Genomic DNA, 27,028 nt, shown 5'->3' on the forward strand with positions numbered 1-27,028 from the left:
CAAATCCAATCCAAATCCAATCCAAATCCAATCCAAATCCAATCCAAATCCAATCCAAATCCAATCCAAATCCAATCCAAATCCAATCCAAATCCAATCCAAATCCAATCCAAATCCAATCCAAATCCAATCCAAATCCAATCCAAATCCAATTCAAATCCAATCCAAATCCAATCCAAATCCAATCCAAATTCAATCCAAATCCAATTCAAATCCAATCCAAATCCAATCCAAACCCCATCCAAATCCCATCCAAATCCAATCCAAATCAAAATCCAATCCAAACCCAAATCTTACCATGAGCATATCATGGCTCTATCAGTTGCTGTCAAATTCATGATCAACAGCGTATCGCGATGACGTTTTCGCTACATTAAAAATTGAAAGTATCCAGTTCTCTTTATTACTGATAGTCCTGTTCAGAGGTCATATACGATACTGTATTGGACTATTAAACTGCATAATCATTATTGGCAATGAAGAATGTCAGTGAAATAAATCTACATAAACCATATAATGATACAAGCTTCCATCGCATTACATTTTGCACAGTTTTAATCAAAAATGTTTAAACAACAGATTAAATGGCCTAACTCTCAGCAGCTTCTGCCTTCGCAGTGAAGTAGTATTTTAAAATCGTAAAACTAATCACTATTGACAGTGTGAATTTTGAATGAATCACATTAATTGGTTGTTTTTTTTCTCATCTCCCTCTTTTTTATTTCGTTTCTTTTTCTTCCTCGTATGATCCGCATCCTATGCCAACCAACAAAACATAAAAATGCCATCTCTCTACAAATTATGCTCCCCATTTGCATTCCTTTGCACCAACCTTACAACCTTTCGATCGCGCACATACACATACTGCACATACAAACCACGCAAAATTTTGTGAATGAAATACCGAACGATTCACGTGGCGTGCGCTTTAAATATATCTTGTCCCAATGAATTTTCCCTTCGTACTTGGCTGCCGCTACTTTCCCATTTCCCTCGCGATTGAATCCAACTTTGCGTGATACTAATACATACGTGATTTGGAAAAACTTTAACAAATCTTTACATTCCTTATAATTTTTGAAATTTTGTGATTGCGCGATTAAATCGTCCCCTCGCACATACAATCCCATTCCCATGCATTTCGTCGACAATATCCCTTTTTTCCGCCCATGGGCGTGCACACAAAACTCATTGGCGTTCTTCGAAAACCGAAAAAAAAACACCTGCAAACCGACCACCCACCAACCTGAACCACCATCATCGGTTTGATGGTCATCGTCGTCACATACGTTTCTGGCCGCCCACACACACCACATCTTTCTCAGGAGTAACCCGCCGTTGTCGCTTGGTGGTCTAACGGAATATCGGGAAAAGAAAAACTTTGCTCCACTGTGTAGGGAAAGGTATATTGTCTGCTACCGGGAAAACGGGTTCCGGAAAAGTTTTGGAACTCTTTTTCTTAGTTTTTTTTATTTTCTTTAGTTTTGCCAACCTAATTGCTAATTGCGTAGTGTGATCCCTGGCCCCGCGTGTGTGAGCTTCGCCGAGCTTGTGTTCACCGCACTAACAAGCGACACAGTAGATGATCGAATGTATCTCTACCTTCTAACGCCGAGTGATAACGATTTAATTGAACTTACCACAAAAGTTGCAGTAATTTGTTTTAGTTTGTATCTTTTGATTTGCATGACGTTAGGCTTTGATTGAAGTGTGACTTATTTATTAACAAAACGAATTTTGATTTACAAAATTTGCAAACAATTTTCAAAAGCTATCCATACAGCGTTTTATGCTTCCTGAAACAGATTCTTCATAATAATAATAAAAAATACTGTATCACGAATTTAAGTCTGTAAAATGGAACCGATTTAATAAAGGTTGATCAGCTTTGTAAGATGCGAACAGTAAACAGGGGTAGGGTCTGGGACCATTTGGGCAGGAGCACCTATTTTGGGCACTTGCTGCTATAACTCGGTCAATTTTGAACCTATTGGCTTGATTTTTGAGGCATGATCAGATAGGCACAGTATATAGCCATGTTGCTAAATTGAAGTCAATCGGTATGAAATTGACTGAATTATAGCAGCAAGTATCCAAAATAGGTGCTCCTGCCCAAATGGTCCCAGACCCTATACCACAAAAGTTCAACTCATTGGACGCAGTGGTTAAACTCTCCCAATAAAAAAAAATGGAACCGACATATGAAGACAAGGATGTTCTCGATCACCACGCTATCGTTTCACTCATTTGTCTATAATTCAGTTTAGAATATTGGAATGTGATGTTCTGCAAGCTAGAAGAATAGTGTTTTTCCTACAATTTTCACCAAGGATGCTATATTCTCGATCATATATTTATGGCGTGAAAGTGTTAAATAGTACCCGCTACTCATATTGAACCATCGAGTTTTTCAATCGTTTAGTATGAGTAGGTGATACTAGCGCTCTCACGCCGAACATATGAAAGTTAGAATACGGCTTCCTTGGTGAAAATTGTAGGAAAAACACGAACCCACAAGTTTGTCGAACACCGAGTTATAGACAAATGAGTCAAATGATTGCCAAGTGATCGAAATGATCCATGTCTGAAGGGAATATCTAAGAATACTATGAGAGGCTGTCGTTCATGATATTCAGCGGCAAAGACAAACACAGAAAACCAGCTGAATAGAATTACCCGGTGAGTTCGTTCCTTGTTGTTCCATTTTACATTTGAACATGACATATACATGAGATTTTCGAGGGATAGCCTAAGGAAGCTATTTGAACTGGTTTCTAGGAAAATGTTCGTTGGGTAGCCATTATGCTGCGGCTTATTTTTTGAAAAGTGGTTGAAACCTTCGATTCGTAAACTCCTCTGGATTCAAATGACATAAAAAGAGAAACCTCTAAGTTTGAGCCAAAAATATTGAGATTTAGAGGTGTCACAATCGCCACAAAGTTGAATTTTAGAGTGTGGTTTCACTTCAAGTGCCATAACTTTTTCAATTTTCAACCGATTTTCAATCTTTTTTATGAATCTCTAACAAACTAAATTTCGAATATACTTGTAGATTTTTTTTCCAAAGTAACGCAAAATATGGGTTTTAAAGATTTAATTTATTTTTTCTTCTGTTTACAAAACAGTTTAACTTTAGGGTCCGATAACTTTTCGACCGCTTGACCAATTTCAAAGATTTCAGTGTGCTTTTGTAGATATTTATGTTATATTTCTCCAATAATTTCTTTCGGAATTCCTCTTGGAGATTTTACGCGATTCCCCCGGAAGATCTCTCAAAGCTGCTACAGGAGTTCTTACTGGAATTTCTAATAGAATTCGTCCCGAGATTTCTTCCGCAGTTTTTCCTTCCTGGTTTTCTACAGGAGTTTCAGCTGGGATATTTCTTAAAGGTTCTCGCGGGGTTTATTTTGAAGTTTTACCTGAGATTTATTTCGGAGTTTCTCCTGGAACTTCTCTCAGAAGATTCCTTCCAGTGTTGGTCCTGGGATGTCTCTCAGAGTTTTGCTGAAATTACCCTAGACTTTCTCCTAAGATTTTTTCCAGAATGACTTCTGGGATTCCTACAGGAGCTATTGCTGGTATCATTCATAGAATTCTTCCAATGATTTCTTATATAGCCAGACTTTTTCTTCTAGTTGTACCGGCTTACTTGCAGTGATCCACCTGAGAATTTCCTCAGAATGTCTCCTGGGTTAACTTATGTAATTTCTTATACGAAATTTCCGGAGCAATATCAAAGGTATCAAATTGAAATCTTGCGAGAAACGCCGTAAAGTCTTATTGAAGAAATCTCGACAGCAACTTCAGAAAAAAAAATACTTGAGAGAAAATAAGACGTCACTGAAAAAAAAAATCTAAGGGTAATTCTGAGAGGAAATATTAAGGGCATCCAATGAGGAGCTCTGTAAACCTCCTGGGAATCCTGGGAGCAGCGACGGGCGAAAATCCGTGAAGAAATCAAAGAGAAAAATCGGTAAAAATCCCGAGATAGACTGTTAGAAAGCTATCACGGAAAACCACTAAGTACAATTCGTGAAGAAATTTTCTGAAATTTTGGGATGGATCTTCATGAGGAATCCAGCGCGAAACTCTGGAAGCTAATCGAAAAACCTCTGGAAGAAATATCGGCAGGTACTCCAAAAAATATCTCCCGTAAAACTTCTGCGGAAATCCAGGAAGGAACTTTGGTAAAAATCCCAGGAACAGCTCTCAGAAATTGTAAAAGATGTTTTCCTACTCTTTGGGAATATTTTTGCATAACTTTGAAGCGTACAGATAGTTTTTAGAAAAATTGTGTTATTTTATTAAATATAAACTTTCAAAATTTTCCCTTGAAGAACCAAGAAAACTTAGGGATTTTTTGTTTGTGTTATGAGTGAACCGATGGTGGGTGGGTACACAAGAATCATCATCATCATATCAAGAGGAAGGATCAAGGTATCTCCTGATTTTTTTTCTGGTGGAAAATATTTCCAGAAACCATTTTTTTCCAAATTTCGTTTAGTAATGGCCGGGTGGTCAGAAGTGGAATTCGATGCCAGGACTTTGACGTGGAAGTCACATCAGGTTTGCTCCATTCCAAGCATTCTTGCAGGAATTTTTCTAACAGTTCTTAAAAAATGTTTTCACCCATTTTTTCGGGAATTCCTCAAAGCATTCCTCAATTTTTTTTTAACGTTTCCTAAAGGGATATTGCTTATTTTCCAAACAACTACTCAAAAAATTCCTGCAGGAATGCCCTGAAGAATTCCCACGACTTCACCAAAAATCCTTAAGGAATTTCTTGAAAGATACTTCGAGGGTTTTCTAGAAGTGTTTATCCAGAAATTTATTTAGACGTTTCGCCAAAAATCTCCAAATATTTCTCTAAGAGTAAAAATTTGCAAAAGTTTCTTCAGAAAACCCTGCTGATTTTTCTACCCCGATTCTTCCAGTAATGCTTCCAAAGGATGATTTTTTTTGTTTCAGGAACTCTTCCAATGTTTGCTCCCGGAATATTTCCATAGATTTCTCTTGTCATTCATCCTACATGATTTTAAATTAAAAAGTCCGCTTTTTACCACCTTTATTGAACAGAGCCCTTCTTACACTTATTAAAGTTATTGTTGAATGTTTCGTATTAAACATATTTATTTTGTGTGAAAAAAATAGCAAGTAGTGAATCGCGCCACTTGGGCGGTGGCTTCTATATTCGTCTGTTTTCCACTATAACTCAGTCAAATTTGAACCAATTGACACAACTTTTGGAATGTGGTGAGATAGGTATAGTATCTACCCGTGTACAACATTTCAAGTCAATTGGTTCAAAATTGACTGAGTTATAGTGGAAAACAGACGAATATAGAAGCCACCGCCCAAGTAGCGCGATACCCTACTTCAAATAACATCTTCAAAAACTGTTCTTAAGGTTCCTCCAGTCACCAGGTTTCGGAAATTATTTTAACGTTTTTTCTGAGATTACTTCAACAAATTTCTTCAACAGTTTCTCGATGTTCCATTGATTTTTCCCAGGTGTCCTCAAAAAAAAATCTTCTAGAAATTCTTCCATGTATATTTCTAGCAAGGTTACTGATAGACGAAAATGCTCGCGAAAGTCAAATAATTTGTTTCAGTGTCTATCGTCCCAAATGTTCATCATAAAAACAACGCGTCGTTCATTTGTTAACAAAGGCATGAATGAACTCCTCCAGTGTAAGTGAGCTGCCCGCCAACTAACTGGGACAGTGAATCAAAATTCAACCATCGCGCAACGTTATGACAATGTCGCAACCTGTATTTGTTGCGACAATCCAACCAATGCGACATAAGTTTGTCCCAACTTGAAAATAATAGGATAAACATCGTACACCATGAGTTTAGAGAATTTTAAGCCTTGATTTGCGATTTTCGAACAGTAACTTCGAGTCGGTAAACACTGCAACTCTGCTGAAGATCTATCATCAAACAGTTTTGGCTTTGGGTTAGTAATAATTGATTATTCACGAATTGAAAAGTACGCAACAAATTCCGCTTCCGTTTTGTCTGCAACAAAAATTTTCGAAATGATGTCATTATCTGTTACCAGTAGAGATAAAGAGTAATCGTCGCGCCTTGTTTGTTGCTTGTTTTGTGCCTCTTTTGTCCAACAATTCTCTTCACTGAACTGGGATGGAAATTGTGAGTACGCTCTCGAACTATTTTTCATTCAGCTCCGTAAGATTATCCGCTAGAAAATATCGTGTTGATTCTCAGCTTTCATCCCGATTCCCACTCACGGTGAAAATATAGTCGATTGTGGAATCGGCAAGGAGCATGAAGGGCATTTCGTCAGGAGCCTGTCTGTGTGCATTAGGATTCTGAATTATTCAGAAATGAAGTTGTAAACTAAAATTGTTTGGTAGATCGGAGACTGACAGATCAGGATTCGTTCAAATATTACGCAACGCTAATGGGGAGGAAGGAAGCCTTGCGCTGCGTTACGCTCCATGCAAAATCTTCAAAAAAATGTACAAAAGTTGTTGCATGGAGAGAGTTGCATGGAGGGGACTAAAATTGTTAAATGTTGCATTTTTTTTTTCGTTTGACAAATATGCCACCAACTAGCACTTGTGTGCACGAAGATTTTAAATCTCGAGGTTGATTAATTTTTGAATATTGATTATGCGAGTGGTGTCTTTGGTAAAGTTATTGAATAGCTCAAGTATCTACAAAAGATGGAACAATTTTGTTTTCTTCCTGCTCTTTTCTAGATGCTCCCCAAGAAAACATTGCAACAAACACTATTCTCTTTAATTTAAATAAGTTACGAGTGAAACGGCTAGTCCACGCTCGGTGGAATGACCTTGCCAAACACCTTTCGGTTCATAAGGATCTTTGTACATAACATACCGAAAGAGTTGCTTATCAATCTCATATTACTGTAGCGCTAGGTGTGTCACATATGTAAATACATCAAGGTATTAAAAACATCTTTGGTGACCATTATTTGTAGACACGGTATCGATACCGCGCTGCCTTTCCTTTGAATCAGCATTCGGAGTGATAATTTATCAACAATCGTTGTGAAAATATTCACCCGCGATAATATTTCCTCGAGTTTTCGCTTCCTTCAAATCGTCGATTTTCGAGCAGCTGTGCGAGAGTTGTAATCGATGAATGAACACCACTGCAAGAGCGTGAGTGTCTTTATTTACAATCGCCACTGCGACCAGCGAGAGTTTTCCTCAGCTTAGAAGTGACAGCTGAGTTCACTGTAATAGTCTATTTTACGAGCCGATTTTATGAATGAAATTTTGACAGGAGGTAGCGTCCTAACCCGTGAAAATCAATATCATCATCAACATTGTTTTCATTTCGTAAAATGGCTCATAGCGACAAAAAGATGCACGGTGAGCTTGGTAATGCTATCGGCCAAAAAATCGTGATGAGTGCTTCACGATACGATTATTTATTATTAACCTTGATTTCTAGTGTGTATTTTTTAAAAAGCTACTCCAAGGCAAATATTTCACAATATTCCCTAGAAATTCTTCTAAGAATTTCTTTTAAAAAACTCAGAAATTTAATGATGGTTTCACGAGTTTGCTGGATTCTTGTTATAGCGCCTCTAATATTTCTTCCATGAATATTTCTAGGGATTTCTCTAGGAGCTGTGTTGAAAATTGCTTCAGGAATTCTTTCAAGAATTTCTTAAGTAATTCTTGCCGGGGTTGAATATGAAGATTTTTTTTCAAATCAGGCTAAACATGTCTAAAAGTCCTATCTGCAGAAGAGAGGTTCTCTTTGGTTTCCCTCTTTTTCGTTAATATCTCAGCTTTTTATTTGAAATATGATTGTCTCCTTGCATTGAACGATGGTCAAAACAATCGCCTTTTGATTTGTACTGCAAAAATAGTTGAAAAGTGTACCATTATATTCCAATAATTGAAAGAGAAAGTGAACAAAGAGAGCCTCTCAAATGCAGATAGGACCTATTGATATGTTTGGCCTGAAATATTTATGCTGAAATTTTCTTAATAATTTATCCTAAAATTCTTTTTGCCTCCTTTAAGGGAAATTATCTAATTGGAATTTAGGCCAATACAACTATGTTCTGTAAATTGATGAGTTCAATGTCTGCTTGAGAAGTCCCTTGAGTTTCGGATCTGCTAGCGGAATCAATCTGGAACGTCTTAGAGGCCTTCTAAACACAACCCCCCCCCCCCCCCCCCCTCTCCCTAAAATTCCCCTGAAAGGCTTTGAAAACCCTCTAAAATTCCCTAAAGCCACTAAAGTCACTAAAGCCGCTCTGAAACGCTTTGAAACCCCTCTGAAAACTCCTGGAACACCTTAAAAGGCCTCTGAAACCCCTTGAAACCCTCTGAAACCTCTTAATATGTCCTAACAATCCCTTTTGAAACGTTCTGAAGCGCCTTGAAACGCTTCAGAAACCTAAACCTGAAAGCCTCTGGAACCCCTGAAAACCCAACTGAAATCTTCCTAAACGCCCTTGAAAGCCTCTGAAAGCCCCGTCAAATTCCCTCTAAAAGCTGACGCCTTGAAACAGCTCTGTGCAACGAACTCGTCATTCGGGTTGACAGTGAGATAACAGTTTAAAAATGATCATAATTAACCTGGGCTTGTTAGGGGAATATCTGTAAGTAAAATGAAAATCGTGTTAAGTACTGCTCCTTTGAATTCCACTCGAGTCGAGTCAAGTACAAGACACTGAAGGCGACCTTACAGTTGAGGTCTAAATACGTATCTGTCAAAAGATGTAAGTTCTTAGTGGAATTCAAAGGAACAGTACTTATCACGATTTTCTTTTTACTTAGTTTGAAAATGCCTTCGGAGAAGTTGTTCAGAAGGTTAATACGTTAGACATGGTGAACAATTAACTCCAAAATTGGTTCACTTGGTGGCTCAAACATTGCAGCGAAGATTACATATGGCCGTGGTTTATGAGTTGAATTTCCAAAGTGAAGTGAATTTAATGATATTATAACCATGATCTAAAATTTGAAGGTGGTGTCAACGTTGGAATTGTTATTACGGATGAGCATCTGCTAAAAATGATCTGTCTGTAGATATTTTTTCACTAGATGGTGCTGTAGTATAATTGATTTTATTTGATAATATTTCACCCCAACAAAAAGTTATAATTTCTATAAATACGTTTATCTAGCCAAACTCAATCCGATAATGTAATTATTAGTAAGAAATCCTTCGAACATATGGCACTAGGGTAAACAAAAACTACGTTTGCTAATATCTTGACTCAGTGAAATGAGTCCTTTATCAGAATGTCGGCCCAGGAAGCACGTTATCTTCCCGGTGCACAATGGGAAAAAATAGGTATAAAACGCGAATAAATTCAATATCTCTGCTCGGAGTGAATGGATTTGAATGAATTTTTGACACAAACTGTAAAATTCTCCATACTTTCAGATAAGGAACGTGTCATTCGCCGCACGATGCTGGAAGTCAATGTATTTAGCTCGTTTTACCCCACTCTTTCTCTTTTTTACCTTTTTTGAAAATTCCTGAAGTGCAAAATAAATGGTTTATTTAAGTCGTGTTTGTGTAAAAACTTCCGTAGTATCGAATGGAGCTGATTTGGCTCACCGCACGGCTTTAAAAATTGAAATATCTTTAAATAACCCCGATATCCCCTATTTCTTTGAAATTTCACATATATCTCCGCCCGGAGTGGAACGCAATCGATAAGAGCAGGACCAACCCTATGTGAAATTGCCGATATTATGGAAGTTTTTACACAAATACGAGATAAATAAGTCATTTATTTTGCGCGCCAATCGGGAATAAATGAGGATTTTCTCAAAAAGATGTATGATAGAGAGAGTGGGATAAAACGTACTAAATTCACTGATTTCCAGCATCGTGCGGTGAATGACACCCTCCTTATCTGAAAGAAACTGTAGAGATTTTTGCAGTTTGCGTCAAAAATTCATTCGAATCCATCCACTCCGAGCAGAGATATTGAATTTATTTGCGTTTTATACCTATTTTTTCCCACTGTGCGGTGTTTCACTCAGGATTCTTCCTGTGATCCCGTTTAGTATTGTTTTAAGGATTCCTCTAAGAATTCCTCCCAGCTTTCTTTCAGGGGTTTCTCCCGGCATTTCCAATGGAATTGAATCTTCTGAGAATTTTTCAGTGATTCCACCAGAATTCTTACTGGTGAATTCCTTCTGGGTTTCCATCATTGATTTCTCACGGGATATCTTTAAATGTCTCCTGATTTTTGGTAAAGTCTTACTCTAGAGCATAGTTTCCCAAACTGTGAGCCGGCCTTCATCCAGCGTGTCGCGAGGGACAGTTGAATGTTTAACTGTAATAGACAACAAATGAGGGAATTTCTATGGTGGGTCGCCGAAAAGTTTGGGAACCTATGCTCTAGAGATTCCTCCCGACATTCAATTTTTCATTTTTTTTCAAGGATTCTTTCCGAGATTCCTTTAGAGATTTCTCCAGGGATTCCTTTCCGGCATTCTTTCATGTTTTTTCTTAAGAGGATTTTAGGGGTTTCTGCTGGATTTCTTTAGAAGTTTCTCCTGAGTTTTCGTCAAGAATTTCGCTAGGGATTCCAAAAGAAATTCTTCTTTTTCTAAATACATGGACAAGTTTAATGCTGCCAGCTATTCGTTATTTAAAGAAAGCATGCACATGCTTGGAGACACTGCACTAGCCGCACGCCATGAAGTCACACTTTGGGTTCCTACAAGGATTCTTCCCGCGATTTCTTCATTGATTTCTCCCGGGATTCTTTTATGGATTTCTTCCGGCATTTTTCCCGAGATCTACCCCGGGATTCCTTTCAGGATTCTTTCCGGGATTCGTTCATTGATTCTTTCCTGGTTTTCTTCAGGGATTACTACCGGTAATCCCCAGATTTTTGATTTCTTGGTATCTCACGGCATTCCTTTAAGGATTTTTCCCGAGATTTTTTCAGTATACCTCCAGGGATTCTTTCAAGGATTTCTCCCGGTGATTACTTTTGGGATTCTTTGAATGATTTTTTTTCGATTTTTTCCCTGGGATTCCTTTCGGAATTCTTTCCGGGATTTAAAGATTTCTGCTGGGACTCCTTCCAGATTCTTTCATGGATCATTCCCGAGATTCATCCATAAGAAATTCCTCCAGGATTTTTCATGAGTTTTCTCTCGATATTCTTTCAGAGACTTCTACCGGAATTCCTGTAGGAATTCCGTCATTGACATCTGCCGGGATTTATTCACCGATTATTCTCGAGCTTCCTTTATGGATTATTCCCAGGATATCTCCGGGACCAGGGATGTCATATTTACAGATTTATCTGTATTATACATACATACACATGAGCATCCGTGCAGATTTCATTTTATATGGAATACAGATTTTTGAGCTAGAGCGGCCATTTTATTTTTGTATGGAATACTGATTTTTCACTCAAATTTTGTATGAGATACCTACAGAACTTTTAAAAGAGCGATACAAATTTTTCAAAAAATCATCTGGCATTCCTGCTCGGGACTCTTGCGTTCATTCCTTCATTGATGTCTCTCGGGATTTCTGTATTTGTTCCGGCATTTCGGAATTCCTTTATTCATCCTTCCCGGCTTTTCTCCTACAATTTCTTCTGGGATTCCTTCAGAGATTTATTCAAGATTCTACCAAAGATATCTCCAGGGATTATTTTTGAAATTCATTGATTCGTACCAGGAAACCTTTAGGGTTTCCTTTAGAAATTCCTTTACGGATTTCTTTCAGGGTTCTTTCACTGATTATTATTGAGATTCCATAAAGGATTCCTCCAGTGTTGTCCCTTTCTCTTCGGGATTCCTTTTGGGAACTTCCCCAGGGATTCCTCTTGGGATTCCGTCCAACGATTTGTTCAGGGAATTCACTTCAGATTTCTTGAGTAATCATCATCTCTTTCACTCGTTTAGGGCTGTCTTGTATCTGCCAGAATCAGACTGTAACGATAGTATAAAAGTTGTGCCGAAATAAAGTTTGATGTTGCGATCCAACATTGGAGATTTTTTTTAAACTAGAATCACAAACAAAAGCTTGAAAAACCTTGTTATCATCAAACTGATCGATAACCTTCGTAGTTATCTTCAACTTGAGAGCTCATTGCAAAATGTCTGTACTTAAGTAAACCTAAGTACTCAACATTTTCCACTGTTGAATCTTCTCCTTCGCCTTCTCGGTTTGTCTAATTTTAATGAAAAAATGCATGGGTCTCTGCAGATTATTGTCAGAATCGCGTTTTTTTTTTAAAATAATGTGGAATACTTGGTCATATTTAAAGTAGGGTAGAAGCTTCAGTTTTGGCCAGCCCGGAGTTTTGGCCATAGTGCGGTATTCAGCCTGTAACGATCTTAATTGGCATAAATTTATTTTTTCACTAGTAGATTCTAATATAATAATATGATTGCAGCTGTTAAAACCATACATTTTGATTAAAAACTTGAAGAAAAAAAATAATTGTCCTTAAAAAATCAGCTCCCATACATCCATTTTGGCCAGGGTGCTTCTAATTTGGCCACTCCCATAAGAAATACACGTGATTGGCCAAAATAAAAACCAAAGCTGAGAATATGGCCATAACTGCGGCAAGGCTTCTATTTTGGCCAGTGCCACTTTTAATACATAAATCAAGTATTAGCTTGATTTCTGCATTTTTCTAATAAAGTATAGATCGAAACCTTTCATTTAACACATTGATAGTTTTCATTGGATTATTGGTTATTTTTATAAAAATGATTTCCCTTAGACTGGCCAAAACCGGTGCCCGCACCCTATTGCTTTTTTGAACAATAGGGCGGTACCATATTTTTGTTAAGATAATTGATAAAAATGGTAATAACCTGTAATAACCTTCACGGTGTGTTGTGTAGAACAACTTTATAATAAAAAAATAAGTAAGTCTGAAATTTTGCCCAGTGATACTTTGGGCCATTCCCTTCAATTTGCTGGGTCGGTTAAAAACATCCATCGGGGGGTCTAGAACAAAAATTTTTTTTGAAGGTTTTTCATGCAAAAGCTGTTAAAAGCGCATATTGTAAATTATTGCATCACCTACAAATATTCACAACTTTTTTGTCTTTGAGGATAGAACCATAAAATTTTCAGGCGTTTCGAAGTAGTATGCGTAGATGACTGTGTGAAAATTTCATTGAAATATGTTGAATGGTTTTCAAATAATAGCAAAACTATCAAACGCATTCTAAAATACTAAGCTTAGTAGCAAAACTCCAACAAAATATCTATATTTTTTATATAATAATACATGAAAAATTTTTGATTCTAATGACCTTGAGTCATTATGATGGCGGTATGTACTGTGAAAACTTGTCTTTCAAATAATGAACAATTACATAGTCAAATACATGAAAGGAATACACACATTGCCATTATGTAGCTTTTGACTAAAGTATTAATTATTTATCTCAAGAACGCGGTTTTGCGTATACATGTTCATTTTTTCCATTTTTTTAAATGATTAAGGTCTTATCTAAGTATCAGATTGCAAGCGAAAGGCTTTAGGAGAGGGTGGCGCAATAATTTGGATTACAAAAAAACTGTTTGTTATTTTTTCGAAAGATATAGATTTATGTTGAAAATATTCTGCTAGTCAACGACGCCCTTACAATGATCAATCACTCTTCCTCATGCTTGGAGGAAGCCACAGAAAATATTTTTGAGACATCATATGCAAATCGATAAGACTATTTAAACCATTGTTATCAAATTGTTTTCCCTTGGCTTTATGCTGAACAGCCTAATTTTCATGCCTAATGTAGAAACATTTTCAATAAGTACTCCGTTCTTTTAACTCTTCTTTCAGAACTTATTATCAGTTATTTGTTAATAAATGGTGGCATAAGTAATAAGCATCATATTGCTATTAAATTTAAAGACAAACCTAAGTTTAGGTCCAACAGCTATGTCAAATATCGTAGAATAATCCGGAAACTATGTTTAGTACCGTAGAGTTGCCCTTGATCGAATATTGCCCAATTGAATTCTGTTTTGATTTCAGTTCTCGTTATTGTGTACTGTCTTGGTTTAATGTTGACTCATACCCACAACTTCAATGTTATTATGAGGTCTTTAACAGAGTTAACTTGTTTTTATTCATTGACTAAGGTGAAATACTATTCAATTTTGAGCTTGTAAACATTAATTCCAAAATAATTTAGTTTCTATACTTTTTCTTCGAAACAGAGATGTTTCCCAATCCTCGAGTGCTTTTCTTGGCTTACCAAATAACATTCAAATATTTTCTTTAGGGAAGGCCGACATGCTCAGCAATCATGATAATTGTGTTTATTATAGGATTCGTAATAGAGGCATACTTGTACTTGTGAACATGTATACGCAAAACCACGTTCTTGAAATAAATAATTAATACTTTAGTGAAAAGCTACATAATGACAGTGTGTGTTTTCCTTTCATGTATTTAACTATGTATCTGTTCATCATTTGAAAAACAAGTTTTCACAGTACCGCCAATCATAATGACTCAAGGTGTTTAGAATAAAATATTTTTCATGTATTATTGTACAAAAAAAATATAGATCTATATATATAAAAATGAGTTTGAAGTCCCTTTGAGGCAACAAAACTCACGAACGGATGAACCGATCAGCATGATTATTGCACGGTTCGGTTCGCATTTGTGTTGGCTGTGTTTATATGTACAAAAAGTTACGAAAATCAACTAGAAAAGTAAGAAAATTGATAAAACACTGATTTTCGTGAGCTGGAAAGGAAATCAACACGATCGAAATGAAACCAATCTAGAGTGCGGTGACGTTATGAGCTCAACAATTGTCAAACCACCACAGCTTGGCAAGACAACGTTTGCCGGGACAGCTAGTATTTTGTTGATCGTTTGCTACTAAGCTTAGTATTTTAGAATGCGTTTGATAGTTTTGCTATTACTTGAAAACCATTCAACATATTTCAATGACATTTTCACACAGTCATCTACGCATACTACTTCGAAACGCCTAAAAATTGTATGGTTCTATCTTCAAAGACAAAAAAGTTGTGACTATTTGTAGGAGATGCAATAATTTCCAATATGCGCTTTTAACAGTTTTTGCATGAAAAACCTTCAAAAAAAAATTTTGTTCTAGACCCCCCGATGGAAGTTTTCAACCGACCCAGCAAATTGAAGGGAATGACCCAAAGTATCACTGGGCAAAATTTCAGACTTACTTATTTTTTTGTTTTAAAGTTGCTCTATAAACACACCGTGCCTTATCTATACTGTTTTTAAACTGTGTAATATACAAAATTTTTAGCATTGATTATATAAAAGTTTTTATTATTATCATATTTCAAATAAAGTTTTGCTATGTAAATGTAAGCTTAAAATCATTAATTTTTGTTCTTTTACAAATCATTCTGTAGTTAGTAACATTTTCTATACGTGGTTGTGGTTATGGTTCTTCTGTAAGCTATCCTTCTTCGTCCTGTAAATCATCATGTTTCCTAAACGTGTCGCTTATTAGTTTAATCATTCGTACATTCCTACCTTGCTCTCTCTCTCTCTCTTCAATGTAGTGCGCTCATCCATCTCGTATCGTAACACGTATTTTTTTCCAATTTCATCCATTGTTTTCCCAAGATACAAGAAACTAATTGAACTTTTTTTTTCGTTTATCCCCGCCATTCCATGCCGTAATTCTGCTTACAGATTCTTGGTTTCATTCCTGGTGGATGCCCGAGGTGGTGCCATGCGCGGGTGCCGTCACAGCGGAGTCCGTGTCATTGTTCCGCCACGATCGGCTGCCCAACCGACGAGGATCACCTGTCGGTACGTGAAACCACAGCGGATCACCAACGCGCCACCACTCATGGAAGGTGAAGCTCTGGTCAGTCGCATCCTGGAGTTGGCTCCGGTTGGGGCCAAGTTTTTGGGGTAAGTCGTTGGGGTTTTCTGTGCTGGGATGTTCGGAACATTTTGTGTAATGGTTGTGTTTGATTTTCAGCCCGGTAATAATTGAAGTTCCTCACTTTGCTTCGCTGCGCGAGAAAGAACGTGAAATCATTATTCTGCGCTCGGATAATGGAGAGACCTGGAGGGAACATACTTTGTATGACAGTGAAGAAGCCATTCACGATGTGCTGAATGACACCTTCAAGGGTGATACCTTGAACTTCTTGGAAGATTTGCACACCAACAGAATAACCCGTATTCTGACCAATGACTTCCCGCACTATTTCGCGATCGTGTCACGAATCCGGCAGGAGGTGCATGCCATCGGACCAGAAGGTGGCACCGTTTCGGCCACCGCTGTTCCACTGGTTCAGGCAATCTTCCCGCAGAACGCTCTGACCAAGAAGATCCGCGTGGGTCTTCAGGCTCAACCGATCGATATGAACACTACGGCGAATCTGCTGGGTCGAAGCGTTGCCGTATCTCCGGTGGTAACGGTAGAACCCAGACGGCGCAAGTTCCACAAAGCGATCACTTTGAGTATGCCTGCACCGAAGGCCTACAATTCCGGCATGATCAACCAGTACTCGGGCAATGCGCCGACCTTAAGATTACTCTGCTCTATCACCGGCGGACAGAACAAAGCCGTCTGGGAGGACGTTACTGGGTCAACTCCGTTGACCTTTGTTAACGATTGTGTTTCATTCACAACGACGGTGTCGGCTCGCTTCTGGTTGATGGACTGTCGGAACATCAACGAGGCGACCAAGATGGCCACCGACCTGTACTCGCAGATGTCGCATGTGCCATTCATGGTCAAGTTTGTCGTCTATGCCAAACGAGTTGATCAAAACGAAGCGAAGTTGAGCGTGTTCTGTATGACCGATGATAAGGAAGATAAGACCCTGGAGCATCAAGAGCACTTTACGGAGATCGCCAAGTCTCGTGATGTGGAAGTTTGTGAAGGTCGTGTGGTTTATCTGGAATTCGCTGGCAACATTATCCCAGTTATGAAGACCGGCGAACAGCTTTCAATCCAGTTCAACGCGTTCAAAGAAAACCGGCTCACGTTCACTGTCAAGATCAAGAACAACCTGGACGAACTGCTGGGTCGCATTTCGTTCATGAACGAACCCAAAGTGGCCAAGGGAGAACCAACTCCTACTCCGCTGTGCACCCTGAGCTTCACACTGCCTCCGGAAAAGTACGGTCTCGGTGGAGACGAGATGGAAACCGGCTCCGAGTTCGACCAGAGCTCCACGGAAATTCTCAACTTTGACCAGCAAGCAATCGTCAACGCTGCCAACCGAAGCAAAACGCTCAACTTCACGTTCCAGAACGGCGATGCCGGTAGTGAAATTCACAAGGCCGACATCAAAATCACCGACATTTGCAATCTGCTAGGATCGGATTGGCCTCTGCTGGCGGAGGAACTGCAGATTTCACCGAGCGACGTAGATCTCATCAAGGCCGAGTACGAGAACGACGAAGCCCAACAGGCAGTGGTGATGCTGCGCTTGTGGTTGCGTCAGGCCGGTAGGGATGCAACTGGCAATGTTTTGGAGCAGGCACTGATCAAAATCAACCGGGCGGATATTGTGAGCAAGTCGATTACCAACTTGGAGCTGGTAACGGACGAACGGGAGAAGAAGTTGGCGAAGCAACAGCTCGGCTCGACTAACGGAATTGACGAGGTGGATCCAGTGAAAATTAACGGAGTGGAGTGCAATGTGATGGACGGTATGTACATTAATCGTATAAGTCAATTCAACAAGCGACTGTCTCGTGAGGTCCCGTAAGGTTAGGTTAGGAATCACTTAGAATCATAAGAGGGATTCACCGAGAATTCTGAGGATGATTCTCTCTGAATCCTGAAGAGGATTCTCTCACAAACCTGAGAAGGATTCTCTTACAATCCTGAGGAGCATTCTCTCATAATCCTGAGGAGGATTCTCTTACAATCCTGAGAAGGATTCTCTCAGAATCCTAGGGAGAATTCTCCCGGAATCCTGGGGAGGATTCTCCCAGAATCCTGGGGAGGATTCTCCCAGAATCCTGGGGAGGATTCTCCCAGAATCTTGGGGAGGATTTTCCCAGAATCCTAGGGAGGATTCTCCCAGAATCCTAGGGAGGATTCTCCCAGAATCCTGGGGAGGATTCTGCCAGAATCCTGGGGAGGATTCTGCCAGAATCCTGGGGAGGATTCTGCCAGAATCCTGGGGAGGATTCCCCCAGAATCCTGGGGAGGATTCCCCCAGAATCCTGGGGAGGATTCCCCCAGAATCCTGGACTATTCCCCCAGAATCCTGGGGAGGATTCCCCCAGCATCCTGGGGAGGATTCCCCAGAATCCTGGGGAGAATTCTCCCAGAATCCTGGGGAGGATTCTCCCAGAATCCTGGGGAGGAATCTCCCATAATCCTGGGGAGGAATCTCCCAGAATCCTGGGGGGGGGGGGGGGGGGGATTCTCCCAGAATCCTGGGGAGGATTCTCCCAGAATCCTGGGGAGGATTCTCCCAGAATCCTGGGGAGGATTCTCCCAGAATCTTGGGGAGGATTTTCCCAGAATCTTAGGGAGGATTCTCCCAGAATCCTAGGGAGGATTCTCCCAGAATCCTGGGGAGGATTCTGCCAGAATCCTGGGGAGGATTCTGCCAGAATCCTGGGGAGGATTCTGCCAGAATCCTGGGGAGGATTCTGCCAGAATCCTGGGGAGGATTCCCCCAGAATCCTGGGGAGGATTCCCCCAGAATCCTGGGGAGGATTCCCCCAGAATCCTGGACTATTCCCCCAGAATCCTGGGGAGGATTCCCCCAGCATCCTGGGGAGGATTCCCCAGAATCCTGGAGAGAATTCTCCCAGAATCCTGGGGAGGATTCTCCCAGAATCCTGGGGAGGAATCTCCCATAATCCTGGGGAGGAATCTCCCAGAATCCTGGGGGGGGGGGATTCTCCCAGAATCCTGGGGAGGATTCTCCCAGAATCCTGGGGAGGATTCTCCCAGAATCCTGGGGAGGATTCTCCCAGAATCCTGGGGAGGATTCTCCCAGAATCCTGGGGAGGATTCTCCCAGAATCCTGGGGAGGATTCTCCCAGAATCCTGGGGAGGATTCTCCCAGAATCCTGGGGAGGATTCTCCCAGAATCCTGGGGAGGATTCTCCCAGAATTCTGGAGAGGATTCTCCCAGAATCCTGGAGAGGATTCTCTCAGAATCCTGGAGAGGATTCTCCCAGAATCCTGGAGAGGATTCTCCCAGAATCCTGGAGAGGATTCTCCCAGAATCCTGGAGAGGATTCTCCCAGAATCCTGGAGAGGATTCTCCCAGAATCCTGGGGAGGATTCTCCCAGAATCCTGGGGAGGATTCTCGCAGAATCCTGGGGAGAATGCTCCCAGAATCCTGGGGAGGATTTGCCCAGAATCCTGAAGAGGATTCACTCCGAATCTGGAGAAGGATTCTCTCCGAATCTTGAAAAGGATTCTCTCCGAATCTTGAGAAGGATTCTCTGCGAATCCTGAGATGGATTCTCTCAGAATCCTGAGCAGGATTCTCCTAGAATCCTGAGCAGGATTCTCTCAAAATCATGAGCAGGATTCTCTCAGAATCCTGAACAGGATTCTCTCAGAATCTTAAGCAGGATTCTCTCAGAATCCTAAGTAGGATTCTCTCCGAATTTTGAGAAGGATTCACTCCGAATCTGGAGAAGGATTCTCTCCGAATCTTGAAAAGGATTCTCTCCGAATCTTGAGAAGGATTCTCTGCGAATCCTGAGATGGATTCTCTCAGAATCATGGGAAGGATTCTCTCAGAATCATGAAAAAGATACTTTCATAATCCTGAGAAGGCTTCCCTCAGAATCCTGTGAGAGATTCTCTCAGATTATCCTGGGAAGGTTTCTCTCAGAATCCTGGGAAGGATTTTCTCTCAGAATCCTGGGAAGTAATTTTTTCAGAATCCTGCGAAGGATTATCTCAGAATCCTGAGAGGGATTCTCTCAGAATCCTGAGAGGGATTCTCTCAGAATCCTGAGAGGGATTCTCTCAGAATCCTGAGAGGGATTCTCTCAGAATCCTGAGAGGGATTCTCTCAGAATCCTGAGAGGGATTCTCTCAGAATCCTGAGAGGGATTCTCTCAGAATCCTGAGAGGGATTCTCTCAGAATCCTGAGAGGGATTCTCTCAGAATCCTGAGAGGGATTCTCCCAGAATCCTGAGAGGGATTCTCTCAGAATCCTGAGAGGGATTCTCTCAGAATCCTGAGAGGGATTCTCTCAGAATCCTGAGAGGGATTCTCTCAGAATCCTGAGAGGCATTCTCTCAGAATCCTGAGAGGGATTCTCTCATGTCGTTTTCGTTTTTGCGGTGGTGCTACACCGGTGCAGCACTTTTGCACCGAAAATGTTCGTTTTTTATTTTCGTGCTGCACCGGTGTAGCACTTTTTCTGCACCGCTCATGATAGTGCAGCACTCAGAAAATCGAGTCCACCAATCAGCGTGGAGGGATTCTCTCAGAATCCTGAGAGGGATTCTCTCAGAATCCTGAGAGGGATTCTCTCAGAATCCTGAGAGGGATTCTCTCAGAATCCTGAGAGGGATTCTCTCAGAATCCTGAGAGGGATTCTCTCAGAATCCTGAGAGGGATTCTCTCAGAATCCTGAGAGGGATTCTTTCAGAATCCTGAGAGGGATTCTCTCAGAATCCTGAGAGGGATTCTCTCAGAATCCTGAGAGGGATTCTCTCAGAATCCTGAGAGGGATTCTCTCAGAATCCTGAGAGGGATTCTCTCAGAATCCTGAGAGGGATTCTTTCAGAATCCTGAGAGGGATTCTCTCAGAATCCTGAGAGGGATTCTCTCAGAATCCTGAGAGGGATTCTCTCAGAATCCTGAGAGGGATTCTCTCAGAATCCTGAGAGGGATTCTCTCAGAATCCTGAGAGGGATTCTCTCAGAATCCTGAGAGTGATTCTCTCAGAATCCTGAGAGGGATTCTCTCAGAATTCTGAGAGGGATTCTCTCAGAATTCTGAGAGGGATTCTCTCAGAATCCTGAGAGGGATTCTCTCAGAATCCTGAGAGGGATTCTCTCAGAATCCTGAGAGGGATTCTCTCAGAATTCTGAGAGGGATTCTCTCAGAATCCTGAGAGGGATTCTCTCAGAATCCTGAGAGGGATTCTCTCAGAATCCTGAGAGGGATTCTCTCAGAATCCTGAGAGGGATTCTCTCAGTATGCTGAGAGGGATTCTCTCAGTATGCTGAGAGGGATTCTCTCAGTATGCTGAGAGGGATTCTCTCAGTATGCTGAGAGGGATTCTCTCAGTATGCTGAGAGGGATTCTCTCAGTATGCTGAGAGGGATTCTCTCAGTATGCTGAGAGGGATTCTCTCAGTATGCTGAGAGGGATTCTCTCAGTATGCTGAGAGGGATTCTGTCAGTATGCTGAGAGGGATTCTCTCAGTATGCTGAGAGGGATTCTCTCAGTATGCTGAGAGGGATTCTCTCAGTATGCTGAGAGGAATGCTCTCAGAAACCTGAGAAAGCGTCTCTCATAATGCTTAGAAGGATTTTCGCATTTTTACGAACGTCTTTTAATCTACCCCATCCTCTTCTCCAGAATCAACCCACGAGCCAGCGGACGAAAAACAAGAGCACGAAACCGATGAAAAAACGAGCAAGGAACCATCCACGTCCTCGTCGGCGGCCTCCTCGCCGGACAACACTGAAGCAATCCAGCAAATTCGAAGGGAAAGTGCCATCTTGGGCATTGCTTCGGAGAAGAAGGACGGTGACCTGGCCACGCCGCCACCCAGCCCAGCCGAGTACGCATTTCCCGCCCAACAGCAGCAGCAACAGCAACAGGAGCCACAAGTGAGCGAACAGATCCCTGTGGATGCCGAAGGTAAGTACGACTAACTAACCCGTGGTTGTTAGTAGTGAGTTCGTTCAGTTTTTCCCCGTTTTCTTCCGATCCCCACTTTATCCAATTTTGAATCTACATTCTTCTTTCTATCTATCACAATGATTTTGTTGTTATTCTATCGATTGGAGATTACCGACATTCGATCTCCAAGTTTTGTTTCTTTGGTTTGTCAGTTTGTTTAGATCCCTTCCTTCCTACATAACTCGCTGACGACAAGTTTTTGCCGGGTTTATTCCAATTCGTCCTTAGTTTTTTGTGTTTTGTTTTATGTTTAGTTTCGTTTTCCATTGTTTCACTCTGCTAAATTTTGTTTTAGTATTTTTGTTTAGTTTTGCAACGGATAATATTCGTTTGTCTGTTTTAGTTAATCTAAATTTGTTCGTTTGTGTGCGTGTGTGTGTATTTGTGATTTTGTACGGATTTACGAGTGAGTGTTTGTGAACCGGTGTGACCATTTGTCCTTACTATTTTGACAGCATAGAATAGATTGATGGTTTCTTAACTTTGACTCATCGTTTCGTGATCATTTCGTGTTCTAAAACGTTTTGTTGAGTACTTTCCGTCTACTAGATTCTTAAAAACAGTTTTCAAGTCTTGAATTGAAATAAACCAGAACATAATATTTACATCTAAAAAGAACGTCTTTTAGAATGAGTTGTTATTACTTATTAGATATAGAAAGGTTTGTGAATACTAACGAGTACAATTATTTCCCTCGATCATAGTCGTAGTGAATAGGTGACTTAACTCCCCCTGTATTCCTTCGATCTTTCTTCGGTGTTAGCGGTTATATTGTAGGGTCAGATGCACATAATTGTAAAAAAAATGTTTGGAACTTGCCCTTGCTAAATCTCCTACTGTAAATGAATCTCTGAAAGAATTGAGTTGAAAGTTTTGCTCCGTTTTAGCAGTTTGGATGGGTAGGGTATGTGGTTTGGGATTTTTCTCGTCTTTCATTGAATTCATTTTTTCTGTTGAATTTCGTTTTGTTCAAGGTTTTGCTTTAGTTTCTTTCTTTTCCGTAAGCGTTACTTTACGCTTGTTATTTCTGTCTAAGAACTCGATGGTAGCGTGTTCCATATGCTTGCAAGCATTTCAATCGTGTAAATAATCTGAAATACGAATCATGATCATGTGATTTGAGTTTCAACTATAATGTGTCCAATTTTCGAATGTATTTCCATCAAACATTCAGGTAATTCTGAGAAGGGTCCTCTCACAATCCTGAGAAGGATTCTCTCCGAATCCTGCCAAGGATTCTCTCCGAATCCTGCCAAGGATTCTCTCCGAATCCTGCCAAGGATTCTCTCCGAATCCTGCCAAGGATTCTCTCCGAATCCTGCCAAGGATTCTCTCCGAATCCTGCCAAGGATTCTCTCCGAATCCTGCCAAGGATTCTCTCCGAATCCTGCCAAGGATTCTCTCCGAATCCTGCCAAGGATTCTCTCCGAATCCTGCCAAGGATTCTCTCCGAATCCTGCCAAGGATTCTCTCCGAATCCTGCCAAGGATTCTCTCCGAATCCTGCCAAGGATTCTCTCCGAATCCTGCCAAGGATTCTCTCCGAATCCTGCCAAGGATTCTCTCCGAATCCTGCCAAGGATTCTCTCCGAATCCTGCCAAGGATTCTCTCCGAATCCTGCCAAGAATTCTCTCCGAATCCTGCCAAGGATTCTCTCCGAATCCTGCCAAGGATTCTCTCCGAATCTTGCCAAGGATTCTCTCCGAATCCTGCCAAGGATTCTCTCCGAATCCTGCCAAGGATTCTCTCCGAATCCTGCCAAGGATTCTCTCCGAATCCTGCCAAGGATTCTCTCCGAATCCTGCCAAGGATTCTCTCCGAATCCTGCCAAGGATTCTCTCCGAATCCTGCCAAGGATTCTCTCCGAATCCTGCCAAGGATTCTCTCCGAATCCTGCCAAGGATTCTCTCAGAATCCTGTTAAGAATTTCTCCGAGAATTGTGGCAGTTATTTCTTCAAGTATTCCTTCTGAAACTCCTCCAAGGATTAAGGATGCTGGGTCATTAGGCCGAAGGTCATTAGGCCGAAGGCCATTAGGCCGAAGGTCATTAGGCCGAATGGTCATTAGGCCGAATGGTCACTAGGCCGAATGGTCATAAGGCCGAATGGTCATCAGGATGAATTGAAAATCAGCCGTTATGAGCCTGTAAAGAGATCTGTTGTTTTTACTTTTTCCAAAAATTTTTTGCCGAAAACTACTTTAACAATGAAACTAGAAAGAATAGCCTATGTTTTAAAGACGGAAAAATTTATGAATTGAATATCAGCAGTTTCTGCGCCAAAAACTATTTTAGCAATGATACTAGAAAGAACAGCCTATGTTTAAAAGAAGGAAAAAATATCAGTAGATTCAGCATCAATAAAGTATCTTCGTGCCTGTCACACGATATACACATGCAAAATGGTCATTTGCCGAGGAAGCTCTCAGTTAATAACTGCGGAAGTGTTCATAGAACACTAAGCTGAGAAGCAGGCTTTGTCTCAGTGGGGACGTAACGGCAAGAAGAAGACCCAATGATCATTCGGCCTGATGACCATTCGGCCTAATGACCATTCGGCCTAATGACCATTCGGCCTAATGACCTTCGGCCTAATGACCTTCGGCCGAATGGCCTGACACCGACTCTAAGATTTTCTCCAGGAGTTCAATCAATTGTTTCTTCAGACATTTCTCCGAGGCTTCATTCAGAAATTGTTCCATACATTTTTCAGAACAATGTTTCAGAATTTCTGCAAAACTTCTTCCAAACACTCCAGAATTCCTCTAATGATTCGTTTCAGAATAACTCTGAAGGATACTCCCAGGAAGTCTAAAACCGATTCTATTAGCAATTTTCTCAAGGATTGGATAGGAATTTATTCAAGGATTCTATCAGAAATTTCTTCAAAAATTACTTCTAAAGTTTCCCAAAAAATGGAAGTTCTTCAAGGAGTCTTCCAAGAATTCGTTCGAGAATTCCTCCAATGCCTCATTCCGGAGTTTATCCAACGATTGTTTCAAAATTCCTTCGAAGACATCTCTTGGAATTTCTCCAAGGATTGCTTTGAGAAAGACTTCAATTATTCCTCAAAAAAAAAAAAAAAAAAATCTGCAGGGAAATTTCAAGTTTTCTTTAAGAAGAAAAAACAGAAATTTCTGAAGGATTATTTTTAAAAATCCTTGAAAATGGTGAGGATGTACAAGAATTGAACCCTAAAAACCTAAATAGTCCTGAAAATATTTGTTTACAAAATGCTGATGCAATCCTATTTATTGATTGCCTTGAAACTGTGCCTGATGAACATGCTGTTGGACAAAAAAAATGCCAGAATGTTTCGTCTCTTTTTATTATTGTTATCTCTTGAGAAATTTACATCATCCCGCAACTTTAAATTCTAGTATGTAATCCGAAATGTTGAACCAATTACAGCATATCAACAAGCGGAACACGTTACCTCACTCTTCAGACATTCCTTCCCATTATCACAACCCTCAAACTCGTTTTTGTTTTATACTAATCTAAATCAAACCTTCCGAAAACCCATTTTCAACCGTCCCATCTTCGTGATCTTCTATCAACCGCCGCAACAATCCTACGACACACTACAAACCGTTTGAATGAATACATGGAACAATTCCACACCGTTTTCACAACAAATCTCCCGTGCACAACCGTTCCCTCGGCACGAATGAACTCTCGTCTCTACTGCACCACGTCTTCGACCATGCCTGGATATGCGCGTTACCATTTTATGAATAACCCACCAAATATTGAACTAAAATTCACACCGTTCGCTTTTCCGTGTCATGTGCACCAATCAACCAACCACCACCAACCACGTGATCGCTTGTGTTCGTGTTTGTGGCTTTCTTCCCACTTCCTGTGCGCACCGTCTGCGATCGTGATCAACAGCCGTAGTCGAGGATGTTCAGGAGATCATTCAGGCGGCGATCGCCGAGCACGACACCACCGGTGACGATGAAGACGAGGAAGACCTTGAAGGGGACGAGTCCCCGGATGACTTCGAACAGCTGGATCTGGAAACGGACAAAAGCGGCAAAGTTCGGACGATCAAGAAACACTCGAAGATCAACGTCAAGATCAACCCACAGTTGGCCCACAGGCCAAATGTGGAGGATATTGAGTGGGAAGTGACGCCCGCTATGGCGGGTGATGATCAAGGAGTTGAACAGACGGAAGTTGTGACAAAAGAGATCTCATCGGTCAACTTGGAAGATGTTTCAAACGATCGAAGATACAGTTTAGACAGGATGGATCCTTCGCCTGGTTCACTCCGGGTAGATGCCGGACGAATGTTCGAAAAGTCCTTCTCGACTCCGGGCGAAGGCGAACAGAAAACCGAACAGATTGTGATTATTTCCTCGGACAACAATATATCCGAGGTCGCAGCAGACTACTCCGGAGATATAGATGAGTTTATCTTTGTGCAGACGTCGCCGGAGAACTATGCCAAGATGGAGAAAGATCAGAACGCCACCGACGAAGACGACAACAGCAATCTGGTGATCATCACCGAGGAGCACTACGACTACGAAATGGAGGACGACGACCGGCGATCGAGCGTGATCGACCAATCGCCGCAGGATGACGATGATGATTCCCCGCAAAAGTTCATCGTCGGCGGAAGTAGTTCGGAAAGCGACGAAGATCGTCTCGGGAAAGATCTGGCACCCGATCAACCGGTCGGTTCCAATTGTCCCACTCCGTCCATTACGGTTACGCAACCGGGAGCGACCAGCGCTACCGGTGTGGCTAGCTATTCCAGCCGAACGGGTGGTTCGTCCAGCGGATCTGATGTAGCCCTGCATGAAACTGGCGGCGAGCTGAGCGATGACGACGAAACAGGTAATTTTTCATCAAAATTTTAATCTGTTATCACCACAACACACTCACCCCCTCTGTCACTTCTTGAAACAATTGGTTTAGTCCCAACCCTCCCCTCTGTGTTATACCATTATCTCGAACGCAAGTGGTATTTCGGTTATTGTGTTTCGAACGAATCGAGTTATCGGTTCGATTGTATGATTTAAAACTTCAGTATTCTAGAGAAGAACCACGAGAAGTAGGTGGAAGGATACGATGTAATGAAGTGCCCTCCGAATGGTTTCTTTTCCGTTCTGTACAAACAACAATCGCTTGTTATGGCCTTTTTCTTTTTCTATATTAGCCCTGATTT

At 40.9% G+C, this 27,028-nt stretch overlaps 1 protein-coding gene across 8 annotated transcripts in view; it reads left to right on the top strand.

Moving 5' to 3' along the window:
• The window catches only part of LOC109417689 (ankyrin-3), a 591,898-nt gene that overhangs the window by 538,784 nt on the left and 26,086 nt on the right, over positions 1 to 27,028 (top strand). For 3 of the 8 annotated variants that reach the window (XM_062850447.1, XM_062850452.1, XM_062850450.1), the window contains 5 exons: positions 1,326 to 1,403; positions 15,671 to 15,895; positions 15,966 to 17,653; positions 21,524 to 21,808; positions 25,744 to 26,697. In XM_062850447.1, the coding sequence (XP_062706431.1) occupies positions 1,326 to 1,403; positions 15,671 to 15,895; positions 15,966 to 17,653; positions 21,524 to 21,808; positions 25,744 to 26,697 (3,230 nt within the window). The remainder of the gene's footprint in view (positions 1 to 1,325; positions 1,404 to 15,670; positions 15,896 to 15,965; positions 17,654 to 21,523; positions 21,809 to 25,743; positions 26,698 to 27,028) is intronic. The other 5 variants (XM_062850448.1, XM_062850449.1, XM_062850451.1 and 2 more) reach the window with 2 other exon arrangements.

The sequence above is a fragment of the Aedes albopictus genome, chromosome 2, assembly GCF_035046485.1.
Source record: "Aedes albopictus strain Foshan chromosome 2, AalbF5, whole genome shotgun sequence".
NCBI classification, from domain to species: domain Eukaryota; kingdom Metazoa; phylum Arthropoda; class Insecta; order Diptera; family Culicidae; genus Aedes; species Aedes albopictus.